This window comes from Balaenoptera ricei, chromosome 5 (assembly GCF_028023285.1).
Source record: "Balaenoptera ricei isolate mBalRic1 chromosome 5, mBalRic1.hap2, whole genome shotgun sequence".
In the NCBI taxonomy this organism is placed as follows: domain Eukaryota; kingdom Metazoa; phylum Chordata; class Mammalia; order Artiodactyla; family Balaenopteridae; genus Balaenoptera; species Balaenoptera ricei.
In genome coordinates, this window is record NC_082643.1 from 79,005,723 (window position 1) to 79,027,999 (window position 22,277).

At 41.4% G+C, this 22,277-nt stretch overlaps 1 protein-coding gene across 1 annotated transcript; it reads left to right on the forward strand.

The window, feature by feature from the left end:
- Positions 1-1,851: 1,851 nt before the first annotated feature.
- On the forward strand, positions 1,852-4,287 carry TLR10 (toll like receptor 10). Its single transcript, XM_059924144.1, has one exon. The coding sequence runs from the start codon at positions 1,852-1,854 to the stop codon at positions 4,285-4,287; it is 2,436 nt and encodes an 811-aa protein (XP_059780127.1).
- The last annotated feature ends 17,990 nt before the right edge of the window (positions 4,288-22,277 follow it).

Consider the following 22,277-nt stretch of genomic DNA (forward strand, 5'->3'; position numbering starts at 1 on the left):
CATCCTGTACAAAATCTCTCTCCCCAGTCACCCTCAAGTCCCCTCATTTAGTTATTTTCTTTCTAGCCCTGATCATCACCTAACAGATAAATTTATTATTTTGTGTATAGTCTCTCCTTTCTTACCCCTTACTAGAATATAAGCTGCGTCAGAAGAGAAATTCTATCTGTTCTATTCACTGTTATATCCTCAGTGGCTAGAAAAAGTGCCTGGCAGAGTAGGTACTCAATAAATACCTTGAATAATAATATGAAATTCTTAGTTCTCCAACCACCTCTGTTCTGTGTCTAAACAAACACTTGAAGCCTGATTCTTCTCTCAAAATCCTCAGAATTCTGCATCCATGAGTTTCTTCATCTATAAAATGTGGGTAATAGTACTTCTCTCCCAGAGTTTTGTGATGGATAAGTGAGATAATATATGTGAAGGGTTTAGTATATCTCTTAGCACATCAAAAAGCTACAAGAAATGGAAATTGTTTCTATCATTATCACCATTTAGCAGTGATCCAGATTGCTTTTGCCACCAACCTAAAGACATATGGAGGCACAAGGACAGGAACCATTCTGTTTATTTCCGTGTTTTGGACCTTCTATACACATGGGTAAGTGTTATTGAAAGTCAGATATTCACTCAAGAGACTCTCTATGTTCACAAATACAAAGTTGAAGAACAACTTCATGGCATTAATTCAGGGGCCCACAGCATTCAGTGATGAAGAATTATTTTAACTGAGAACTTATGTCCACACAAAAACCTGTACACAGGTATTTATAGCAGCTTTATTCATATTTGCTAAAACTTGGAAGCGACCAAGATGTCCTTCAGTAGGTGAATGGATAAACTGGGGTACATCCAGACAATGAAATATTATTCAGCGCTAAAAAGAAATGAACGATCAAGCCATGCAAAGACATGGAAGAAACCTAAGTGCATATTACTAAGAGAAAGAAGCCAATCTGAAAAAGGGACATACTGTATGATTCCAACTATATGTCATTCTAGAAAAGGCAAAACTATGGAGACAATAAAAAGACCAGTGGTTGCCAGTGGTTGTGGGGTGGGCGGAGATGAATTGGCATAGAGGATTTTTAGGGAAATGAAAATACTCTGTATGATACCATAATGATGGATACACGTCATTATGTATCCATAATGTATCCAAACCCTTAGAATGTACAACACCAAGAGTGAACGATAGCTTAAACTATGGACTTTGCATGATTATGAGGAGTCAATGTAGGTCCATCAATTGTAACAAATGCACCACTCCAGTGGGTGTGTTGATATTGGGGGAGGCTGTGCATGTGTGGAGGCAGGAGGGATATGGAAAATCTCTGTACCTTCCCTTCAATTTTGCTATGAATCTTAAACTGCTCTAAAAAAATCTTAATTTTTAAAAATTTCTTTTAATTTTCTTAAAGCTTTCAGGCTATCAAAAGGGGATGTGGCAGGGGGGTGTTGACTATGACCTAGCAACACAGTCCCTAATTTGAACTGGGTGGGAGGAACTTCTGCCAACTATTATATATCTATCTCCCTTCTGGGAATCCTGACTTGCCTCAGTGATGGGGGTGTGACACAGTAACTGGCTTGGAAATCTATGAGCCAAGCTCTGAGATCAAGTCAAAGACTCAATAAATGGGTTGGAACCCTATTCCAAATTCTTGGTGAATATAGTCAGATGTTGGCATTAAAAAAAAAAAATCCTACAGGGTTTAACAAATCACATAACCACTTAACATTATATGTTGTCTTTCTAGGAGTTGAACTCATCTTCCTCATTCATATGAGGTGATGTGTGAAAAAACTCATCTGAGGTGAACCAGTGATAAAATCCTCAGAATTACAATGAAACATATCAGAAGCATTTATGTATTTTGTAGTATTGTTACGTCAGTGCATAGTGGGGCTTCAAAGCTGCCAGAAGAAACAGAATTGACTACCAACTGCTCCAACATGTCTTTAAGAAAGGTTCCTGAAGACTTGACCCCAACCACAACCATACTGGATTTGTCCTACAACCTCCTTTTTCAACTCCAGCGTTCAGATTTTCATTCCTTCTCTAAACTGAAAGTTTTGATTCTATGCCGTAACAGAATTCAAGAGCTGGATATCAAGACCTTTGAATTCAACAAGGAGTTAAGATATTTAGATGTGTCTTACAACAGACTGAAGAGTGTAACTTGGTTCTCACTGGCAGGTCTCAGACATTTAGATCTGTCCTTCAATGACTTTGACACCGTGCCTATCTGTGAGGAGACTGGCAACATGTCACACCTGGAAATCCTAGGTTTGAGTGGGGCAAAAATACAAAAATCAGATTTCCAGAAAATTGCTCATTTGCATCTAAATACTGTCTTCTTAGGATTGAGAACTCTTTCTCATTATGAAGAAGGTAGCCTGCCCATCTTAAACACAACAAAACTTCACATTGTTTTACCAATGAACACAAATTTCTGGGTTCTTTTGCATGATGGAATGAAGACTTCAAAAATATTAGAAATTACGAATATAGATGGCAAAAGCCAATTTGCAAGTTATGAAACTCAGCAAAATCTTATTTTAGAGAATGCCAAGACATCCATTCTGTTACTTAATAAAGTTGATTTACTCTGGGATGATCTTCTGCTTATCTTCCAATTTGTTTGGCATACATCAGTAGAATATTTCCAGATTCAACATGTGACTTTTGGAGGTAAGGTTTATCTTGACCATAATTCATTTGACTACTCAAATACTGTAATGAAAACTATAAAATTGGAGAATGTACATTTCAGAATTTTTAATATCCCACAGGAGAGAGTCTACTTGCTTTTTACCAAAATGGATATAGAAAACCTGACAATATCAGATGCACAAATGCCTCACATGCTGTTCCCTATATATCCTACAAGATTCCAATATTTAAATTTTGCTAACAATATCTTAACAGATGACGTGTTTAAAAATTCTATCCAACTGCCTCATTTGAAAACTCTCATTTTGAAGGACAATAAATTGGAGACACTTTCCTTAGTGAGTTGCTTTGCCGGCAACACATCCTTGAGGCACTTAGATCTGAGCGAAAATCTGTTACAACATGAAAATGATGAAAATTGCTTGTGGCCAGAAACCTTGATCACCATGAACTTGTCATCCAACAAATTTGCTGATTCTGTTTTCAGGTGCTTGCCCAGAAATATTCAAATACTTGACTTGAATAATAACAAAATTCAAACTGTCCCTAAAGACATTATTCACCTGACATCCTTGCGAGAGTTAAATCTTGCATTTAATTTTCTAACTGATCTTCCTGGGTGCAGTCATTTCAGAAGACTCTCAGTTCTGAACATTGAAATGAACTTAATTCTCAGCCCATCTCTGGATTTTTTCCAGAGCTGCCAGGAAGTTAAGACTCTAAATGTAGGAAGAAATCCATTCCGGTGTACCTGTGAATTAAGAGATTTCATTCAGCTTGAAAAATACTCAGAGGGCATGATGGTTGGATGGTCAGATTCATACATCTGTGAATACCCTTTGAATCTAAAGGGGACTCAGTTAAAAGATGTTCATCTTCCTGAAATATCTTGCAACACACCTTTGTTGATTGTCACCATTGTGTTTATCATGCTAGTTCTGGGGATGGCTGTGGCCTTCTGCTGCCTCCACTTCGATCTGCCCTGGTATCTCAGGATGCTAGGTCAATGGACACAGACATGGCACAGGTTTAGGAAGACAACCCAAGAACAGCTCAAGAGAAATATCCAATTCCATGTGTTTATTTCATACAGTGAACATGATTCTGCCTGGGTGAAGCATGAATTGATTCCCAATGTAGAGAAAGAAGATGGTTCTGTCCTGATTTGCCTTCACGAGGGAAACTCTGACCCTGGCAAGAGCATTACTGAAGATACCATAAAATGCATTGAGAAAAGTTATAAGTCCATCTTTGTTTTGTCTCCCAACTTTGTCCAGACGGAGTGGTGCCATTATGAACTCTACTTTGCCCATCACGATCTCTTCCATGAAAGTTCTGATTACATAATTCTTATCTTACTGGAACCCATTCCACTCTACTGTATTCCTACCAGGTATCCTAAGCTGAAAACTCTCATGGAAAAGAAAGCATACTTGGAATGGCCCAAGGATAGGCGTAAGTGTGGCCTTTTTTGGGCAAACCTTCGAGCTGCTATTCGTGTTAATTTATTAGAAACCAGAGAGATGTGTGAACTGCAGACATTCACAGAACTGAATGAAGAGTCTCGAGGTTCTGCAATCTCTCTGATAAGAACAGACTGCCTATAGAGTCCCACCCACCCCTAGGGAAATTGGGACCTGAATATACTGTTAGGATATAAATTGATACAACCTTTATGATGGCAATTTGGCAATATCTATTCAAATGAAAAATTATCATTCCTTCATGTCAGTTCCTTGAAGGAGCTCTAAGAATGTATCCTAGAGAAATGCAATTTGCAAAGGTTTATGTAAAAAAGGCATTCATCCTGGCATTGTTTGTAATCATGAAAAATTAAAAACAGCTCAAATGTCCACAAAATAAGGATTGATCTAACAAATTATAGTACATTAATGCAACAGAATATTACACAGCCATTAAAAAATGAGGTAGCTCTATATTTTCTGGTATGGAGAAAGTTTATATTTTGGTTTATACATTGAAATAGGAGTCTAAAGGAATCTATACCTGTACATTGGTGTAGTAACAGTGGTTAGGGTCTGGGAGTTTGGATTACAGGGAGCATTTGGTTTCTATGTTGTATATTTCTGTAATGTTGGAGTTGCTTAGAATGAATCTATACTTCTTTTGCAAGCAGAGAAAACAATAAAGATAATGTTAAAAGCCTACACATCCTACTCATTTTGTTTGATCTTCCCTTCTAGCCTCACAGTTCATTGGAAGAAAACAAGCTCTCTTGAATTTTGCAAAAACAAACATCAAGAACAAACATGTTCTTTCCCTGATTAGGAAAATTTCTGTGGCTCACCCACATGATAAAGGAAGGAAATGCCTTTAAGATCTGACACCGATCGCCTTGCATCCTATCATTGAACCCTATCAAATTATTGGCCCTTTCCCAGAACACACATCTCCTTTCATGCCCCCAGACTCTAGAACTTGGCATCATGTCTGCCTGTGATACCTTTCCTGACTTAGTTCGTTTAGGAAATCTTACATATCCTTCAGGCACAATCCAAATGTCGACTCTTCTTTGAAACTTTCCTCATTTCTTCCCCCAAGCATGATGTTCCTCTATTCTCTGTAACACTTGGGACATATTTTCATCACCAAACTGATTCTATATCTTTAAAAAAATCCCTTTCTTACTCTTCTATGAGCTCCTCAAAGGTGAGGACAGACTTCCCTCTGCCCTTGTATCAGCGGCAGTTTGCTCAGTCCATGGTTCAGAAAAGATGCTCAATGAATGTTTATGGAATGGACGTTGGGTTAGCTAGAGGAACTCAGTAGGGACTCAGCTGGCTTCAGGATAGAGAGTGGAATTTGAAGGCAAATTCTGAGAAGCTGAAGAGGAAGAGCAGGAATAGGTGAAAGGAAGAGAAGACTGAGAACCCAGAATTGATGGATTCCTGAGTACAGCTTGAATCAGGTGAATTTGCCAATATTTGGTTGTTCTTGACTTACAAAGACATCTATTTCAGCTCGTTCAAGCTAATAAAACCAATCTCCTAAGCAGGCTAAAATTGGGCTCTGCATCTACTGTGTTTCCTTATAGTTTGTGGTCGTATGAATTCCTCACACTAGTAGTCATTAAAAAAAGTGGACTCAAGAAGGTCAGCCTGAGAGTGTAGGGAGAAGGCTGGTGTCAATCTAGAAGTGGGTTGTACTTCCATTTGGCCGACGGCCAGTCTACTCTGAGGAGCTACAGTTCAGCAGCCCTGAGGCTGAGTGTCTCTCTTCTGTCTTCCTGGTGAGCCTTGGTCTGTCTGGTAGAATGGGAAACCCGAGGAAACCACAGTGGAGAGATGGCAGAGGATTAGGAGAACACCTCTCCTCCCAGGGTCCCAGCAGCTGGGCTGCTGATATTAGTGTGATTCACGGCTTCGGAAAGAGTCAGACAGACACTGTATAAAGACTTTGTCGATCTTGCATAAATTAGTGTGAGACTCTTACCTTTACAGATTAATTAACTTGGAACAAACAAAGAGGATAACATCAGCCCTAAAGTTGTCAGGATTGGGTTATTCATGGCCGTTATTCCTGTCCCCAGTTTAGTAATACAGTTTTTTAAATAGACATTTTATTATAATTAAAAAAAATAACACATTAGGCTTAGTTCTCAGCAACTTCTGATTTTAGCAGCTGGACAACCCCTAAATCTTCCCCACAATTATTTGAGATCTGGTTTCTGTCTGCAGTCTTTACCTACTCACCAGGGCATCCTGCGTTTGCAACCTGATTCACATTCCTAAAACAACGTTCTTGTTCTATCAGTAACTCACGACCGGAGGTAGCTTCTCAGATTAGCCACCCTTTGTCCACAAGCCAGAACGTGTTCTTTGTATAAAGGATGAAGAATAATTGGGATCCTGGTTTCCCCTGGAGGTTGTGAGGACGGCTTCATGACTGGTACTCTGCTGGGGAAACTTCCCATGGTCCCTTAGCTCCGTTTTTCACCTGTGTGAAGCTGGTACTGATCTCAGCCCTCCATTATCATTTTTCTATTTATTTTGCTTATTCCATCTTCCCCCACTAGAATGCAAACTCCTTTAGAGCAGAGATTTTGTCTATTTTGCTCACAGATGTTGCTTCTACCTGTGCCCAGGACAGTGCCTGGCACATAGCTACTCTCCAAGGATTTTCCAAAGGAAATATAGTTTGTCTGTAGACACTTCGTTGATTGGCCGCCTCTGCTCTTCTCAGGTCTAGCAGGGCAGCCAAGGTCACCCACTTCAGTGTCAGCCCTTGTTGTACATCAGGCACATAGATTTACTCGGCAGGGAGCCTCCCTCACCTTCAATAACTATATTTTTGCTTACATTTTCTGGGACCAGCCGTCCCTGGGTCGTCTCCCCCTGCCCCCCACCTTTGGCTCTTCTCTTTACTTCCACCTGTTGGGATCTGCTTCATCTCAGGGGCTTGCTGTGGACAGCCCTTGAATTTCAGAGTCTGCAGATTATAGGAATCACCACAAATGGGTTTTATGGTCCCCCCCAACCCCCATCAGTGTCCCTCTTCTTGTTGCTGTATCAGCTTTTCAAGAGGAGAAGGGGAAGTTCTGGGCCAATAAAGCCTCTGCCATGGCCCACTCCTCAGACGCCTTCCCCTCTCCCCCACCCCCAGATCTTTGGAGAGACTTCCTTGAATTTTCCGATAGGTTTTGCTTCTGTAGTTCCCTGATGGCATGTCTGTAATGATGGGTACATTCTTAAGCCCTGGTACGGCCAGGCCTGACAATGTCCTCCAAACAGGATGTCCCTGGCCCACATCCAGACCCACATGGATCCTGGTCTTCACTCGACCCTTCAAGGTACTTTCTGACCCTCTGCCTTGCACATGAGGCCAACCAGGTATCCTGCGGAGCTCTGGATCTCACGCCTATGCGGTCCTCTCAGAGACTGGTGGTTGGGCCTCCATTTGAGGTGGACAGTCCGGCAAGAAGATCACTTCTGCTGGCTGAAGCAGCGTGGGGTCACCCAAGATTGGGCCACCAGAACGGTGCACATGTGCTGATTTGGGGTGACTCACATATCGACCACAAGATGACGTGGGGGGTCTGGGCTACCAACAGTCTACCACCAACCCTTGGGCTTGAGCCAGCAGTGTAGGCCTGTGTCCATCTGTGATTTGATTGTGGTGCCACCTCCTGTCTTCAGTACCTGTGACAGGTGTGACAGCAGATGCTGCCCGCTTCATCCCCCAGCCCCCAGCATCCCGGGTGATAACCACCATTGCTGCAGTTCTGTGCCATGTATTAGGTAGTCCTTGGAGGATGGCTTTCAAGACTGAACACCAATGGGCTTTCCGGTCAATGTCCTCTCTCACCTCCCATTGACATGACGACATCATGCTCTCCCTGTCGTAAGCCATGTTCATAAGGGGAGGACATATGTTGTGGGAGTGGAACTGAGCCTCTCTCTTCTTGCATGGACCCCTCACTACCCTCCCCACTGGCGATGGTGAGTTTTCAGTCAACACTGAAAGAGCTCCCATTCTAGGGATGCAGTGATTACCATCTCAAGAGTCCAAGAGAAGACACAACTGGAATATGCCTTATTCTATGTTTCCACCATAAAATTCTGAATGTTAGACTAAACAGGACCAGAAAACAAATACTAGTTTACGTTTTCCTGCATACTTTGGGGAAGACTTGCATCAGTGAGGCACAGCACTCTGAGAGAGAGTCACTGTAAGGCATTGTGGACAGATGCAGTGACATGAGTAGTAATAAAACCATCATTACAGACATGCTATCAGGGAACTGCAGAGGCAAGAAGATCTATACTGTTTAATGGAAGCAGGTTCCGAAGAGCCGTGGTCTGTGTGGTTAATTACAGCATTGCTTTTTTTTTTTTTTTTTTTGGTGGAAATTAACCAGGAACAGTACATTGGACAATAAAATGCCTGAAGAGATGGTTCCTGGATTTGAACAGGGCGAGAAGGTGCTTGGACCCTACAAAGAATCTTCTGAGGCACAATGGACAATGGACAATGTACAAGTAACTCTTCTCTATCCATCTCCATGGAAAAGTCACTGTACTTCACATAGGTCTGTACCTTTTGAAACATTTTAAAATCAGGTTATTTATATAATAACTATAAAAGACAGGAGCTCTGCAAAAAAAAATTTTCCTGCCGCCCTGCACACCCGAGGCAGCTCTGAGAAGGAGAATATCCTGGCTTATGCAGCCAGAACATACATTGCTTCTTATTTCTTGGTGGCACAATGACTTATTTCAGTTTCAGGACAGTTTTTGTCTCGAGTGCTAATGGGGATGTGGTGAAATTCAGTGCTAAGATTGATGGATCTGACAGTTTGGAACAGGCAAATTCTAGTACCATGATATTAAGGTTATAGGAAGTTCCTCCTATGGTTTTCATAAAAAACTGAAAGAAGAAGAGGCATCTTATTTTATATCACGATGGGTGAAAGTACCACATTATTAACTTATGTTCTCCCCATGGAGGAAGTTAGAGCCTTAGTTGTGCCCAGGAACTCTCCAATCCTAAGGCCCTGAAGTGTTTGACTTCCTGGAAGCAGTACCTTTGGTCCTGGGAAAAAAATAGACCAGAGACATATGCTGGAAGAATCTCTACCAGGTTAGCTCTCATTGTCATTAGGACCAATGTCTTCTTTTAATTCCTAGACTCACTAGCCCTGAGGAGATCCAAAGACCCATCAGCCCTCAACCTCCTCCTGGTTCTTTTATTTCTAAAAAAGGGGTGAATCAGTCTCCATGATGCTGTTTGAAGTATCCTGGCCTACTGTGTAACAATACAAACCTGACCCTTCTTGGGGTTTATATGTGCCTGTCACTGTTCTAAGGCTGTTATGAACTTTACCTGTTAATCCTCATAGACCTGTGAATTAAATTTTATTATTATTCTCATATAATAGACAAAGTACCCAAGGTACCAAAAAGTTAAGGTTTCGTGGCTAGTAAATGACAGAAATTCAAGGTGGTCTGATTACAGAGCCTGCTTTCTTATCTTTCCTGCTAGGCTGCCTCCCAAGAGCTTGGAAACTAACTACTGTTCCTGCTAGACCCTGTTCTCGGATGGAGGGATCTTGTTGCATAAGAGAAATTAGCATGGTTTGGTGTGTAACCCACATGCTTCCAGCCCTCACTGCCTGTGGCTACAAAGAAGCCTCCTCAACATCAATGACCCCAAATTCTTGGTCCCTATGAATACTTCTGTGGGATCCCAAGGAGCCTTGTGTGTGCTCATATCCCACACTGTCAGCCACTCTCACCATCTGGTACCACCACAGTCTACTCCACTCCAGCTATCTCAGGTATCTAGACTGGGGCCTGTCAAGGTCCTTGAAGGAGTCTTGCACTATTGACGTCGCTGAATGAAGTGCCTTCTTGATGGTGCTAATGTTCATGTTAAGGGTGCTTTCTCCCAATAATCCCAAATCCACTTATCTAGAGGTGAGAAGCCATGCTGAGCTCCGTATGGTGGTGGGTTCAATATCTTTCCTCAAAACTGGGTGTCGACATCTCAGCATCCCATAGCTGCAATGCTAGGATTCAGAATCTCACCAAGTCAACAGGCTCAACATCACTAATCATCAGGGAAATGCAATCAAAACCACAACGAGATACCACCTCACACCTGTTAGAATGGCCGTCATCAAAAAGACAAGAAATAACAATTGTTGGCAAGGATGTGGAGGTAAAGGAACCCTTGTGCACTGTTGTTGGAAATGTAAATTGGTGCAGTCACTATGAAAAACAGCAGGGAGTTTTTTCAAAAAATTAAAAAGAGAACTACCATATGATCTAGCAATTTCATACCTGGGTATTTATTTGAAGAAAACAAAAACCACTGATTTGAAAAGAATATATGTTCATTTCAGCACTATGTACAATAGTCAAAATATGGAACTAACCTAAGGGTCCATGGATAGTGAATGAATAAAGAAAATGTGGTGTATAAACAATGGATTATTATTTAGCCATAAAAAAAAATCTTGCCATTTGTGACAACATGGGTAGACCTTGAAGACATTAGGCTAAGTGAAGTAAGTCAGGCAGAGAAAGACAAATACTACTTGATCTCACTTATATATGGAATCCAAAACAAAAACAAGACCAAAAGCAAAAAAACAAGGTCATAGATACAGAGAACAGATTGGTAGTTGCCAGAGGCAGGGGTAGAGTTGTGGGTGAAATGAGTGAAGGGGGTCAAAAGGTACAAATTTCTAGTTATAAAATAAGTCATGGGGATGTAACGTACAGCATGGTAACTATAGTTAATAATACTGTACGGCATATTTGAAAGTGGCTAAAAGTGAAGATATTAAAAGTTCTCATCACAAGAAAAAAATTTGTAGCTATGTATGGTGTTACAAATGTTATTATGGTGTTACAGATGTTAATTAGACTTATTGTAATGATCATTTTGCAATAGATACAAATAGCTAATCATTATATTGTACACCTGAAACTAATGTAATATTAAATGTGAATCATGCCTCAATAAAAAAAAAAAAAATAGGAAACGTAAGACAATCCTATTGGTGCTTACAGTTTATCTGAAAGTGACTAATAATTTAAAATCTGATGTCATATTAAATGACTCTGTTAGAGAAATAGATAAATAAACCTTCAAAAACAAACGTATTGATTTGGGTGCACATAAATATACACTATAAAACTACCAAATCTATAAAGTACCAGTCAACTTTTTAAAATAAAAAGTGACTGTGGCTATATACACAACCTCAGAAAACTTCCTGATTAAAGAGACACTAAGGAAAGAGGAAAACACCGCATATTCATTCCAATAAAAATAGTACCATAAGGGGGACTTCCCTGGTGGTGCTGTAGTTAAGAATCTGCCTGCCAGTGCAGGGCACACAGGTTTGAGCCCTGGTCTGGGAACATACCACATGCCGCAGAGCAACTAAGCCCTTGCGCCACAACTACTGAGCCTGTGCTCTAGAGCCCGCGAGCCACAACTACTGAGCCCATGCGCTACAACTACTGAAGCCCACGCATATAGAGCCCATGCTCTGCAACAAGAGAAACCACCGCAATGAGCAGCCCGCGCACCGCAAAGAAAAGTAGCCCCCACTCGCCGCAACTAGAGAAAGCCCACACGCAGCAACGAAGACCCAATACTGCCAAAAATAAATAAATAATAAAATAAATAAATTTTGTAAAAAAAGTACCATAAGTATGTATAATCAAAATAATGATCTGGTGAAATTTTTCTATAACTTTTATAACCTTTTAATTTCTTCCCATTGTCAAATATTCATTTTTCTGAAAAGTGAAAGTGAAGAAAAATCACTAGATCTTTTGATGCTTAATAATAAATTATGAAGGCAAAATTGTGAATAACTAGCCTATTGGGCAAAAATAATTTTTGGTCCTTTGCTGTTTCCCTTTCCAGTTTTTGTACAAGATTGTTTCAGGATTCATAATTGTGCAAAGACCATAAAATTGTGTCATATTTCTTAGCCTTTACAATTTATATAACAAGTTCAAATTAGAATATTAAAACATTTTATTCTTTAAAAAGTTCAGGAAATCGGCTCCCCCAAGCCAAGTATGTGGTTTATGTAATCAAAACAAATAGCTGAACTACATGTGCTACGCGAGATTAAAAGCAACAACGAAACCTCTTTCCTCAAAACAGGCTGTCAACATCTCAGCATTTCAAAGCTTCTACGCTGGGATCCAGAGTCTCACCGAGTCTCTTATGAAATCCGTTCCTGGGAAATCCCTTCCTGGGAGCTCTGAACCAGCCCAGGGAGGAAGGAGTGTGAAACGGCGCCCCCTCCCTTCCCCTGTCCGTGCTCCTTCCCACCCCTCCTTTGCGACCCCCCAAAACACCATCTCCCCCAACCCAGTTATTCATAGCAATTTATGCATGTAAACGGAGAGGAGTGAACATCATCCAAACAGCGAAACTTTTCTTCCCAGTTTGGGTTCTGATAGGACGCCCTGCTGCATATTTTATGCAAATTGGATGGGGAGGTTTACCCCCTAAGGAGGCCCAGGAGAGGACGGAGGGGGGAAATTAACTCCATTGTCAGAACCTTAAAAAAACCTGAGAGCTAACATCTTCCTTAGATTTTACAAGCAAAAGCTGGCTAAACTTTAAACTGAACTGATAGATTAAAACTGAATAGATAGAAATTTGTTTTTCATTTTGAAATCTCTGTCTTAAAACCAGCTTCAGGCCCCCAAAGGCCACAAATAATAAACGAAGATCACTGAAAAGGAAAAACCAAACCGGAAAATAAAAAAACAAACAAACAAAAAAAACCAAGAGAAGTAGCAGCACAGCGGGAGGCAGCTGCCCTGCAACTTCTCATTTCGCAGCGTGCATCTAACCTTAACGCCAGGGCCCCAGGGAAGTCGGATTAGAAGCAGTTTCACTTCGTTGGTTGCGCCCCACCCACGGGCCTTTCCGGAGGCGGAAAGCAGAAGATCAAGATATTAAAATAGATCCCATTGTGCATGCAAGAGCAACGCCATCAGCACGGCGTCTCTTCCGGCTAGGCCACATTTTCAATTCCCAGTTTGGCTCCCCTCAGCCTATTTATACGGACTCTACTAGAAACCTGAATTGGCTTTTGGGGGGAGCTATGGAGTGTGTGCTGAAGCATTTGGCCACTTCGTGTTTTATAAGTTCTGCAATAAGTTCTTTAATGAGCCCCCGTGTCAGAGAAAGAACGTCCCGGGAAAACCCTTTCTGATCTTCTCCACGGCTCACCTTGACCAGGGCACCTGCCACATCAGTCACCCTTCAGAGGACGGAACCGCAGGAGGCTTGTGGGATTGGCATGTTAAAAGAAAGCTGCCCTCTTTTTCTTTTGTTGTTTCCCATTTTTCTTTCTTCTTCCTCTCCACTACCTCCGAAAGGCGTAGAATGGGGCCGCTTTTCGGGTCTACTTAATTCTTACTCCCGGCCCACATCAAGACCACAATGCAGAAATGCCGAAAGCTCCAGCATCGGCATCACCTGAGACCTTGTTAGAAATGCAGGCTTTCAGGCTCCATCCCAGACCTAATGAATTAGAATCTGCATTTTAACAAGACCTCAGCTGATTCTTACTCTCAGTAGGGTTTGAGAAGCACTGTGAAAGAAAGCTTGGAAAATGAACCTATGCCCGTGTGTGAAATTTTGGGTCACAGCGACACCTTGTGGTTACCGTAGTAGTTGCTGTTGAGCTTTCCGGTGGGCAAGCTGCTTTTGACTGAACAGCAGTTCATTATTCATCACTGGAGGAAACAAGATGAAGGTTGTACCAGTTCCCGGAGGTCTCCGGGTTTGGCCTCTCTCCACCACGCTGTCAATCAAAGAGATACGGGCTCTTTTCCAAGGATGCCTTCTACCTGAGTTGGGAACAGCTTATAGCCATAGTGATTTCATGCATTCGAAATTAGAACCAGCAGGATCAACAGATCTCAAAGTATTTCTTTCCCCTTCACAAGACTTATCATAAAATTCATAAAGCCATTAAAACTCAGTGACACAAGAATGGTTCTAGAGATTATTGAGATGAGTAGTTCCCACCTTTTAAACATGAAGCTCGCTTTATAATAATGGTTGGTATTTACTGAACATTTACTCTGTTTCAAGCACTGTTCTAAGAGCCTGCAGGCCTTTAATCAATTAAACCTCACATCAATTCAGTGAGACAGGTGTTATATTATTTCTAGTTTGTAGATCCCTCTCTGACAGTAATATTTATTGGTTGAGAAAAATCTATACTAACAAGAAACTAATATTATGACTCTAGTAACTCTTGGGAATGAATTTGCATTGAATTAAATCCAATCACTTCTACATACATTTAGGGAAGAGTAGTGCAGACATATACGATATGTTATCTACCCAGCCTCAGACAGTGTTTGGGGTGTATATAGACTTGGGGTATCTTGCAACAGCTCCAAGGCTCTCCAGAGGATTCATAGCTCACAGTCTGGGAGCCCCGATGTAGAAATACCCCCAATCCTTTATTGATGCCATACCATGCACTCCGGAACATGGCTGATTTCATCTAGTCTCTGATGATTAGCAGGACCAGGCTTGCCTTGGCCTTGGATGGGAGACTTCTGGGGAGTAGGAAACGTCTCAAAGAAGTTCCCCGTGGTTATATTTCTAGCTTGAAAACTACACTGTAGAGACCAACAGACCCCATGGACTGTTGCTCCCTTCTGTTCTCCAACCCATACACCCTAGAAAAAATAATTTTCCTAAAACAGAGTTCTGTTTGAGTTATTCCCCAACACAAAGTTACTCCAACTATGCCCAGCTGGTTATGTGAGCTAAAGCTTATTCTGATTACCTAGGTCTTCAAAGTAAAATCTAATACCAACCAACCTGCTTGCTGCTACTCCCTTTACTCTGTCTAGACTATTCGTCTAGTCTCTGTGGTGGAAAATGGTGACCTCAGAGGAGACCTCTAGGAGGCCAGCTAGTGGCTAAGGTGACCCTCTCCAGGAAGTCACTTGGGATGCAGAGGTAGGTCCTACACAGACACAGGAAAACAGTTCTGGCAAGTAACAGTTAGATAGCCTTTTCTCAAGACCAAGCACGAGTTTACTGTGAAAAGTATCATTACTGACAGGTAAGTACAAATGCTGGTGGGTATTCTCTTCTTCAGCCCCTCGGTGGAAGAAATAGCATAACCAGAAGTTTGCTTGGTCAGTACGAGTCTTGGCCATTTCATGTTTCTGGCTGCCCAGTTTCAAACCCATCTTTTTAAAAGTACAACATTTCCTTTTGGGCATTCTTTCTTCCCACTGGACATAGTCTGGGAGACAATGACCAAGATTCCAGCATTCCTTCATTAATGGGTAGAGAGGTGGCCCAAGCTAGGTCAGTTACATTCTCTCTTCCTGGTATTTGAATCTTGACTGGAGGATCAAAGAAACAAAAAAGAATTCTATTTCATCCCAGCCTTCCAGAACCTGCTTTCAGACTTCTTGCGGGTCTTTGCATCTTATCCTCAAGAAATATCCTAGTTCCTGCCTGTTTCTGCGCCTCCACCCTGTTATTGACTCTGTGAGCCCCCAGCATCCTTCCAAAATAATTTTTTTCTTTTAATTAAGTTAATGTGCTACTCAGCTATTGCTAGAATAATGTTGTATTAAAAAGCACCCTCAAAATCTAAATGGTTTGAGGCAACAGAATTTTATTTTCCTAACCCACAGGTCTGTTGGTCCACCAGGGTGGTTCTGTTTCAGACTTCAGGTCTGGTTAGGTCTGCTCCACGTACCTCTCATTTGAAGGCACCAGCAACTATTTTTTTTTTTAATTGTGAAAATTTTTAATTAAATAAATAGGGTGATGCAATAGACAGGGACTGAGAATCTATTGCAATAGTTCTTCAGAGAAAGCTGTCAGAAAGCCTTTTGGAGGTGCAAATATTTAAGATAAAAATACTTTGTCCCTTTACTTTTTCTTATTCATCAGTTTCAAATAATACATTTGAAAATACGTTTCATAGATTACTTTAAATTTTCTAAAATTCACATATTATGACTTGACTGTTTGCTGCAGGATGCGGGCCATAGAGGGAAGAACTACACATTTTCTTATTGAGAGAGTTATTATATGGTCGTTATTTAACCAATGAATTTTTTTGTTTTTTATGGATAGTTATAGAACATTGCCTACCACAGTAGACTGGATACCTTAGTTTTCTCAACGGAAGAGAAGCAAAATCAATAAATCTATATTAGGAGTTGGCAAACTTTTCCTGTAGTGGGCCATGTAAGCAAATTATTTAGACTTTGCAGAACATATGGTCTGCTACAACTATCCGACTCTGCCGTTGTATGATGAAAGCAGCCATAGACAATATATAAATGAATAAGCATGACTGTACTCCAGTAAACATTTCATTACAAAAACAGGTGGCAGGTCAGATTTGGCCCCCAGGCTGTAGTTTGGCAACTCCTGAGCTATCTGACAGTGACACCAGCAGCTATTCAGGGCATGCTCTTCTCATGATAGATGGTAGTGGGCAGGGTAAACCACACCAGCACATTTGACATCTCTAGTTGAGCATCATATATGTTATTCTGCATTCTGTTGGCCAAAGCAAGTCATGTGGTCAAGCTCAAACTCAGTTGTGTGGACATGTGCATTTTGCCTACTCTACAGTAGGGAGGCAATGCAAAGTCACCGTAGAAACGGCACCAATGTATTTGCATTATTCTGTTACCCGCAGAGAGTGTAAACCTGGGACCATTAACCTACCTTGGTTAACCAGAAAATAATAAAATATTAACAGAAGTTAATTTTAACCCAGTCAAATTTATCAATCTTTTCCTTTATGATTTATGCTTTCCAAGTCTTGTTTAAGAATTCTAAAAAAAAAAATTCTTCTTTGCTGTATGTCAATTATATGTCAATAAAACTGAAAGAGAAAATAAAAAAGAAATTCTTCTTTGACCCAAAAACATCACAGTCTTCTTCTTCTTTTTTTAAATGAATTTATTTATTTTATTTTTGGCTGTGATGGATCTTAGTTACTGTGCGCGGGCTTTCTCTAGTTGTGAGCGGGAGCTACTCTTCGTTGCGGTGCGCGGGCTTCTCATTGTTGTGGCTTCTCTTGTTGTGGAGCACGGGCTCTAGGTGCGCGGGCTTCAGTAGTTGTGGCACGTGGGCTCAGTAGTTGTGGCTTGCGGGTTCTAGAGCTCAGGCTCAGTAGTTGTGGCGCACGGGCTTAGTTGATCCGCAGCATGTGAGATCTTCCCGGGCCAGGGCTCGAACCCGTGTCCCTTGCGTTGGCAGGCAGATTCTTAACCACTGCGCCACCAGGGAAGCCCCATAGCCTTCTTTATTTTGTTTTTCACACTTAAGTCTTTAGTCCAGAGTATGGGTAAAGCAGGGATCCAATTGAGTTTTTGCTAATGGCAGACCAATTGCCCCAGCATTGTTTTTTGAATAATTCATCCTATTCCAAGTGATCTGTAAAACCACTTTTGCCATGTATCAAGTTTTCATAAATGCAGAGTGTCTTTCTGGACTCTTTATTCTGTTTCATTATTCTATTTGTCAGCCTCTGCTGATACTCCACCTCTCAATTATTTGGTCTTTAACCTTCATTTAGAATCAGCTTGTCAAATTCCATATATATACACACTAAAAGTGCCCCTCAACATTTTGTTTGGAATATCTTTGAATTAAAGATTAATATGGGGAGAAAAAAAAGGTTTTCAAGATAATAAATCCTCCTCTTCATGAACATGGAATATCTCTCCACTTATTTGGGTCATCTTTAATTACATTCAATAAAATTTTATAATTTTCTTCTTAAAGTATGCCATCATTTGTTAGATTTATTCCTAGACATCTTATTTTATGCTATTTAAAATGATATAAATGCAACCTTTTAAAATGATATCTTTTAATGATTTGCTGCAGTGTGTTGAATATAAACAATTTTTGTATATTGATCTCAAAGCCAGCGACTTTTATCATAATAGCGAGCATTCATATAATCCTCACTACGTGCCAGGCACTGTTCTAAGCATTTTATACCTATGGAATGCATTCAATCTCACAATGACTCTGTGAAGAAGGTTTTATTATTATAACTATTTATAGATGAGGGAACTGAAGTCCAGAGAAGTGCAGAGAGGTTAAGTAAATTGTCTAAGATGGTAAGTGGTGGAGCCAGAGTTCAAACTCATCCAATATCCAAAGCTATAACCACAACACTGTATTTTTCTCTTATCCTTGTTAAGCTCTTTCATCAGTTCTAATAATTTGCTGGTCTATTCTCTTAGGTTTTTCATGCAAACAACAAGAACAACAAACACTTTAAAAATCAACTAGCAAATATATGGTAATGCTCTATTAAAGCAGGGCAAGGTGTGTGTGGGGGGGTGTGTCTCTGTGTGTATGTGTGTGTGTGTCTGTGTGTGTGTGTCTCTGTGTGTGTATGTCTGTGTGTGTGTGTGTGTTTCTGTGTGTATGTGTGTGTATGTCTGTGTGTGTGTGTGTCTGTTTCTGTGTGTATGTGTGTGTATGTCTGCGTGTGTGTGTCTGTTTCTGTGTCTGCTTCTGTATGTGTGTGTGTGTGTGTGTCTGCTTCTGTGTGTCTGTTTCTGTATGTATGTGTGTGTATGCGTGTGTGTATGTCTGTGTGTGTCCGTTTCTGTGTGTCTGTGTGTGTGTGCATGCTAGGAGGAGGAACTTTATGAAGAGCAGCATTCTCAAAGCGAATGGAATTCACTGAGCCCTTGGGGTGGCTGGTATACTTCCCGAGGAGCCAGGAATTTCTGGCATGGCTGCAACTAGCCAAGTCAGGGCATCCTCAGAGAGGCCTGCAGGCTCCAGGGAGGCCTGAATAGGAAAGGAGGCCCAGGGCCAAGCCCAACAGAGAGTGTCAAATGACAGGCCGGCTCCTTCCCCACCCTCCACCTCCAGATCTGGGCTGAATCAAAGGGCCATTGAGGCCCCTCCCTTTCACAGACTGAGGCCACTGGGGCAGCCCCCTGAGGCTGAAACGCAACAATCCCACAGGCTTCTGCTCCAAACAGGCTAGTGTTTGAAACCACAATATACTTGGCTCCAGTTTTACACACATTACTTTCCTGGTGCTGAAAAAAAAAAAAAAAAAAAGAATTAGAAGAATGAAAGTGAGAGGCCTTGAGGGATGGGAATTCTTTTTCCAGTCTAGTGAATGAGGTTAATAAGTAGAAAAATAAAACTACTCTCCGTGAAGGGTCTTTGGAAGGGTTACCAGGCCATGATAATTAAAAGCAAATTAAAAGGCTATATCATTCATTCAGCCTCAGTCGCCTCTCTCAGCCCTGAGGGAACTGAGTCTACTTCAGGGCAGCGAGGGAGAGGGCGGGAGAAGGGGGGAGAACCGGCCTCCTCAGCCATGTGGAGTGATAGCCCTTAAGGAGAAGTAGGGACATGCACCTGCAGCTCTGTGTCCCTCTGTGGCATCCCACTCAAATGCTAAGTCATGAATTAGGGAATTGACTGACTGATAATCCCCCCACGCCTCACCGCACACCGGACACTTGCTCACACATTTCAAAGGAATGGGTCATCTTGCAGGAGTCCCTTGTTATCTCTCTGGCTCTCAGTTTCCTCTCTGTAAGATGAAGGTGTGAACTAGATCAGTTTTTTTCAAACGGTGCTCTCCTGAGTCCCCTCTGAAGCCTGGGTCATGGAGGATGGAGGGAAAGGGAACTGTGAATCGAGCCATTTAGCCCATGTCTGATTCTGCCATCTTTGACCTCGTACCATTTTCAGCACAAACTGGTTGAGCAGTTAATTCTAACAGGACTGTTCCTATGACATGCTGACTCTGTCAACTATTCCAGGTGACGCCAGAGGTCAGAGCCACTGCCTCTGCACTGGTTTGGTCCATATTGCCACCTTGAAGAAGGTGTGGAAGGTTCCCGCCAGCATCATGTCTTTCTCAAGGAGACTAGGAAAGACTTGTGATGACCCAGGTGGGTGGTGTGTGACCACAGGTTCTGTGCTAGTGGCTTCAGGAAGTAGCCCTGTGGCCTGGGTTGGAATGAGATCTTGCAGATCTACATCTGTGTTTTCACAAACTCAGGTGAGATTTTGCATAAGCTTCTGCAACAATTTCCCTGAGAAACCCTTTCTGAGCTCCCAAGTTGGGTTGTGATGCTTTTCCGAAGCACCTCGATTATTCACTACCCTAGAACTTAAAATGTTAGTGGTATTGCCTGTTCACCTACTCACTTGTATCCTTTCTCTGGTCTTGAAGTCAGAAACTGTGGCTTTTCACTATAAATCCCTAGGACCTGGCAAAATCCCGGCCACACAAGGTGATTGTATTTTCAAAATATAGCAACTGCAATATTTCCAGTTTCACATGTTCTTCCACAAACTTTCCACTTCCCATCACGATTCACATCTATTTCCCCTCCCCTGAGACCCAGGTTGGGGAGTGTGGACTCTGTGCCTGCCTCAGTAAATAGAATGCTGCAGAATGCTTGACTTCCAAGGCCAGATTATCAAAAGCAATAAGGCTTCTGCCTGATGCTCTCTTCCTTGGGATATTCTCCCTGGAAACCAGCCAGCAGCTTGTGAGGATACAACCATGTGGAGAGCCAGTGATGCCCCCAGCCGACCGCCAGCTTCAACCGCCTGACAGATGAGCATACAAGACTTCATATGATTCCAGCCTCTAGCTTTCAAGTCCTCCAGCTGAGGCGTCCGACATTGCAGGGCAGAGACAAGGTATGCCTGGTGCGCCATACCCACATTCTTAACCCTTAGATTCTGTGAGCATAATAAACGTTTTTACTGCACCACTAAGTGTTGGGGATATTTGTTATGTAGCCATGGTAATTGGAACAGTGGTCAATGATAGACACTAAATACATTAATAAATGGTTGGCCATGGGTTCTGTCAGATCCCTGGACCCACCTAGAAGGTGGAAAAGACAAAAGCTATTCCAGGAAATGGGTGGAAGTGTATTGTGTTCCTCTAAAGTTTTGAGTCATAAATATCTATTAGTGTCTACTGTACTAGTAGAAAAGACTCTTTTAAAAAACAGTGCCCTATCAAGCCATGAAAAGACATGAAGGAAACAAATGCATATTACAAAGTCAAACAAGCCAATCTGAAAAGTCTATAGATTGTATGATTCCACCGAATATGACATTCTGAAAAAAGTGAAACTACAGAAACAGTAAAAAAAAATCAGTGGTTGCTAGAGGTTAGGGAGGAGGGCACAAATAGGGAGAGGACGGAGATTTTTAGGGCACTGAAACTATTCTATATGATAGGCTAATGGTGGATGCATGTTATTGTGCATTTGTCCAAACCCATAGAATGTACAATACTAAGAGTGAATGCTAATGTAAACTACAGGCTTTGGGTGATAATGATGTGTTAATGTTGGTTCATCGACTGCGACAAATGTGCCACCCTGGTGCTGATGGTGGGGGAGACTGCATGTGTGGTGACAGGGGGTATATGGGAAATCTCTATACTTTCCATTCAATTTCTTTTCCTTTCCACTCAGTTTTGCTGTGAACCTAAAACTGCTCGGAAAAACAAAGGCAATTTTTTTAAGGGGTCATTTAAATATGGTTGTATTTATTTAAGAGCCTAGGGATTCGTCCTTCCCTCTCCCCAACCTCCTCACAAATAAACAAACTGTGCAATCATTGGCGGAATTTTTAGTGTTTGTCTCAGTGCATTGGAGCTTGAGGATAAAGTCTGACCCTGCACATCAGGGGTTAATTTACCTCGGGACTTATTCTTTCATTCCTTTCTGTCTTTGGTGGACTGCACGTTATCTGGGAGCTGATCTGTTTCTAACATAATTTAAGAAGGCTTCTGTTTTTGCCTTGAGTGACAGTGAAAAAACTTCAGCCTTAAAAGGCACAGCCCTAAATGAATGGCTTAGGACTAGATTAAATCCAGGACTCCAGGGCAGTTTGAATAATGAATTCCACATTCATTATTCTTAGTTTCTCTCTCTCTGGCATTTATTAATTAGCAACTATTTTCCATAAAAATATCCAGTGGGATCATCATCCTTACAACTGACCAAAATAAATGTAATGTTTAATTTTCTGTTTTAATTAAAACTAGATGTTATAATTGGGTTTT